Source organism: Sceloporus occidentalis, unplaced genomic scaffold, assembly GCF_023333645.1.
Source record: "Sceloporus occidentalis isolate IW3139 unplaced genomic scaffold, rSceOcc1.0.p SCAF_30, whole genome shotgun sequence".
In the NCBI taxonomy this organism is placed as follows: Eukaryota; Metazoa; Chordata; class Lepidosauria; order Squamata; family Phrynosomatidae; genus Sceloporus; species Sceloporus occidentalis.
Window position 1 is genome coordinate 616134 of NW_028317010.1, and position 4868 is coordinate 621001.

Sequence of the window (4868 nt, forward strand, 5' to 3'; positions counted from 1 at the left end):
AGAGTAAAAAGATACGCAAACCACTTGTCTTACAGGCTGTAAGACCATTCGAGTTGACGCCAAACTATATATGTTAGGGACACCACACCACGCTGTGACAAACCCTTCCGAATGACACTAGTAGACTTGCTGCAACTGTGAACTTGTAACAGATGGAAAGCGTTGCACTATCCCCATGTGGCCTGTAACTAGATCTTTAACTCCACACATTCCTAAACTGGCGGCTATCACACACCCACTGCTTTCGACCCATTAAAGTAAATTTGTCTGCCAAGAAATACACAAAAGCAGCACACACATATGCATGCTCATACATGATCAAAAATTGATCGGATTCTGTTCAACACCACACCTGTAAGTTTTAACTGTAATACTCATGAAAGATAACAGGTTCCCATAGTTCAAGAACTTTTAAGCTTACATTTATATATATATATATATATATATTATACACATGTAACGCATGCTTATATGTGCGCATTTTATCTTTACAAAAGTCTGCAGGAATTTTGTTGTAATATTTACATTAATCTGTTACTGATTAACATTCTTCCCACATAACAGATGCATACTGAAGGACACGTGTAACGACCAAGATCATTGCATCAGCAACTCACATTCACACGTATGTTTATATACACAGCTAACACTATTGTTAGACAAGACAACCCGGCAATATCGTGTTACTTATTCTTTTTTCTTCATTGTTTCAGAGTAAGCGCACATGGTAGGACACACTAAAAGTTGCAGTTCCTGCTCTCTACACAGATAAGTTAATGCCACGTGTGTTGAGTTAAAAAAAAAGTTCTGCATAGTTTAGAAAAAAAGTGAAATATTTCTAGGAAAAAATCATATGAAAAGAGCAGCTTTGTGCCATATGTATTCCTACCTTAAGGTGGGTCCAACGCAGACTGATAACTCTCTATACCTAAAGTCTCCTTCAGTTCAAGTTAAATGGAAAGCCTGGGGGGGGGGGTGCACAAGTACAGGAAACAGCATTACTTTATAAGGCATGAGACAGGGGGTGGGAAAGTTTGAAGGGGAGGAGGAAGGGAGGAAAGAAAAAAAAAAAAAAAAAAAAAAAAAAAAAAAGCACTGGTCAGGACTCAGGGCACTAACTCATGAACAGCCCGAGGGAGTGTGCAAGGAAATACCATAGAGAATACATACTCTAATTCTACAAGTATGTTATGTCTGATGGGGGGGGAGGGAGTAGTGAAGAACTCTGGTAGGAAACTGTAGGAGTGAAAATGAGAGATGTGGGGGGTGAATTGTGACAACACAGAATCAGAATTCACATGAACAAAAGCTACATATAAGGCAGATACAATGAGAAACAAAATATAACGTGCAATGTAACGGTTGGAGAACTGGAATCGGTGCGGGGACATTTTCTACCAAAAAAGTTTAATGGCAGTCTAAGCATATATAATAAAAAAAATAATAAAAAAAGAAAGAAAGGGGAATTACATGTATTAATTTATTAAAATGACTTAGTTACCCACAATAAACAGGTGCTTGTTTCTCATAGTTCAATTGGTTCTAAAGAGTTTTTACAACAAATATAAAGACTAAACATTTTTTTTTTTTAAAAATGCAATTGGGGCAGAATTTTTTTACCCCAGCCTCTTCCACACACAAAACAATATCTGCAACATTTAAATGGTTTATTGTTTTATTATTAGACATTGTTCCAATACATCAACAAACAAGGTTTAAATATTCACATCACTTTGCAGAAAAGTGGACAGAAACAGCAAATATCAAGAACAGACCAGCAACAGGTTCAGTATGAACATGTACATTTTTATAAATCTCTTTCAGCATAGCTCTGTCTGCCTTGCTACAGATGATAGCTTAATATCCAACATCCCAAGTATCACTGAAGTCAATTTGATGATGCAATCTCTTTTATGTGTTGTCACTACGCGGGTCCCACTCCTTGCTGCATTCTTCTCATAAGCTCCTCATCTTGCATAGAAAGTTCAGTGAGTTTCTTGCCCATTCTCTCATGGATATCGAGATATTTTGAGACACAGCGGTCCAAGCAGACGCTCTCTCCTTTAGATAACTCTGGCTCCTTGTAGTGAGGAGGAACACACTTTTTGTGACAGGCACCAGTCATCCTGCATGATATAGGAGCCAATATTGTATATTATCAACATAAGGATTGACACAACAGTTTCACAGATAGAAAGAAAAAAAAAAGTGAAGGGCAGCTTTATTGTACAGTGCACCTACATATTTTGGCAATTTGTCACAAACTAATCATTGTCAAAGAGAAATGTCAGGCATTTAAAGACTCATTGTGAGTGGAATGGAGCAGACTGTGAGAAAAGAAATATAGGCAGGTACTATTTAAACAAAAAAAAATATGTAGGCAGGTACCATAAACGAAATGAGGGGTAGTTGGAAGGAGAAAAGGAGATATCTTGTACCACCACCCATGAATTGCACATTGCTTTATGCGATCTATTTTGCTTAAATTGGTAAGTCACACTCACGAGTTTGATTAAAAACACAGAATGGAATATTTTCTAATGTCAACTCAACCTGATGGTTTAACAATGGATTGGAAATGCTATTGGGTTGTGCCTACTCTGCTTTACTTACCCTAGGCCCTAGTGATTTTCATCCCCATGGTGAAATAAAATAAGGGAACACCCACCAGTTTCCCCCTTGACAATATGGTATGCATGTATTGCATTAAATATCTCCCTTCAGTAGACCTCATCATATGGATTAAAGTAAATATGCAGAAGAATGGCCATATTTTCTAAGCGTTCCACTCCGTACCTGTTATACATATCCGCCATCATTTCCACCTCCAGTTCTGCTGCCAGCTGCTGAGCTTTGAGTGGATCCATTGCGTTATAGCTGCACTATGCTGGACCCTTAATGACATGCACACACAACAAGGAAAAACAGCAGAATATAAAATTACTCTCTTTGCCCAAGTACAATATACAGCTGAGATTAATGTAGCCTTCATCTTAAAGGAACTCACACCATGCTCACGTATCTCATTTAAACGCAAAATGGTTTATCCCTTCTTTCACTATTTGGAGTCGCAACATTATAGTTCTGTTTCCTGTTTCATTGTCCCCTTTCCTGAAATAATGAACTTCCTGCACTAGCCATGTACCTTCACCGCAAAAGTAGCGGGATTCCGTAACATCTATGCTAGCTGAACATCTGCAGAATTGTGTTCCATTTCTTTTATTTTTGAAAGTCATGCAAAACAAAAGGAATTGTTGACGATATATGAATAAAAGATAATAATAATAATAATATATAAATTCACTCCATTTTCCGCTGACCAAAAACACCCTACAAAAGCTATAAGGCACTTTCTCCTAGCACTGCCATCTAGTGGCGGTATGATGCTTGCAAAAGTCATCCTTGAAGGAGCAGCATTTTTATAATTACGGATTAGTTCAAACCGTTATCTGGGTACCATTTCAACTGGAAGCAGTAGCTTCCTGACAGCAAAGGGTTGCAGTGTGTTTCCTTTTTTATTCTGGATTTAAGACTGAATCCAACAGTCATTATCAACACAGATGTCTTTCAAATAGGTTCGGACTCCAGTACAAATACTGGAGGCACGCAAGAGCTTTGCAGAGTGTTTCCATCATGATCTTTTTTGCAGGAGAGAAGACTATTATTCTTTTACACAAACATTTTAAAAATTTAAAATAATTCCTATTTCACTCTAGCAACTTTTTATCAGCTCATCTTTTTACCCCCAAGCCACAAAAGGACAGGATTGCCACATTAGGCTCCAAAATGGAAATTCAAAATAGCCTGGACCTTTTGATGTGGCTTGAAGACTGGGTTTGCAATCACCGCTAGCTACATGCCCACACAATCTATTTTTATGCAACATTAAGGAGCGATAAAATATGAAGGGACACTCCAGCCATCTATATTTGTTAATGCATATGACAGCTGAGTGTCCCCTTTAAATTTATAATTTTTTCTCATTCGCAAGGGCATGGAGTGATTCATCAGAATCCCCATCCTCGGCTGGCATGAGATGCAGTCAGCTAGACACACATCTGCTTGCCAGTGTGGGCATGCGGTACACTTAATGCCAGCCAGTCCCAGTGCTGACATGCGCAAGAGTTCCAGGGGGGGTCTAATGTGAGCTTTGGGCACATATGCATATTTAATTGAAGTATGGTTTCAAACTAAAACTCATTGCTGCTTCTCCTAAAGGTAAGTGAATTCTTTAGTTCTTTAACGTGCATTCTGTGTTGTTGTGGCTGCATGAGCCATTAGAAAAGATTTAGTAGGAAGGCATATTTACTACCATAGACCTTAGTAACATTGTATGCGTGTGTGTATGTGTATGTGTATATATATATATATATATATATAAATATGCAAATCCTTAAATTAATACACAAAGCTTTTCTTACAGAATCTCTCACAGTTCTATGAAAGCAGTTATTCTAACGTCACACTATGTATGAATCATATCCATGCTGTCCTTCACATGGCATACATCACAGTGTAAGTGTATTCATCCAAAGCCAAATCCAGATCTTTTCTTCCAAAATCGGTGAAGTTTGAGATCACTAAAATATACCTTTACCAAAGTGCTTTCAAATTAAGTATTAACGGTTTTATGCAAGGGATAAAATGGCAGGCATACAGACAGAGGGCATCCTTTGTAATAATTCCACTGTGGCTATAACATGCTTTTACTCAAAACGCATATTGCTTTGAGATCAAATAAAATATCGCGTAACTATACAAGATCCGATAATTATTTACACGAGGTTTCATGTATTTCGGTAAAACACAAAATACAGTCGCTTTCACAATACTGCCGGTATCGACATATTAGTATACTCACCTACGAC

The 4868-nt window shown here is 37.8% G+C and overlaps 1 protein-coding gene across 1 annotated transcript; it reads right to left on the reverse strand.

Moving 5' to 3' along the window:
- Positions 1–1924: 1924 nt before the first annotated feature.
- LOC149298852 (mitochondrial import inner membrane translocase subunit Tim10) lies at positions 1925–2867 on the reverse strand. The gene is made up of 2 exons (XM_089486977.1): positions 2797–2867; positions 1925–2126 (listed from the first exon to the last, which is right to left on the reverse strand). The coding sequence occupies exons 1-2, from the start codon at positions 2865–2867 to the stop codon at positions 1925–1927; spliced, it is 273 nt and encodes a 90-aa protein (XP_089343103.1).
- Between the last annotated feature and the right edge of the window lie 2001 nt (positions 2868–4868).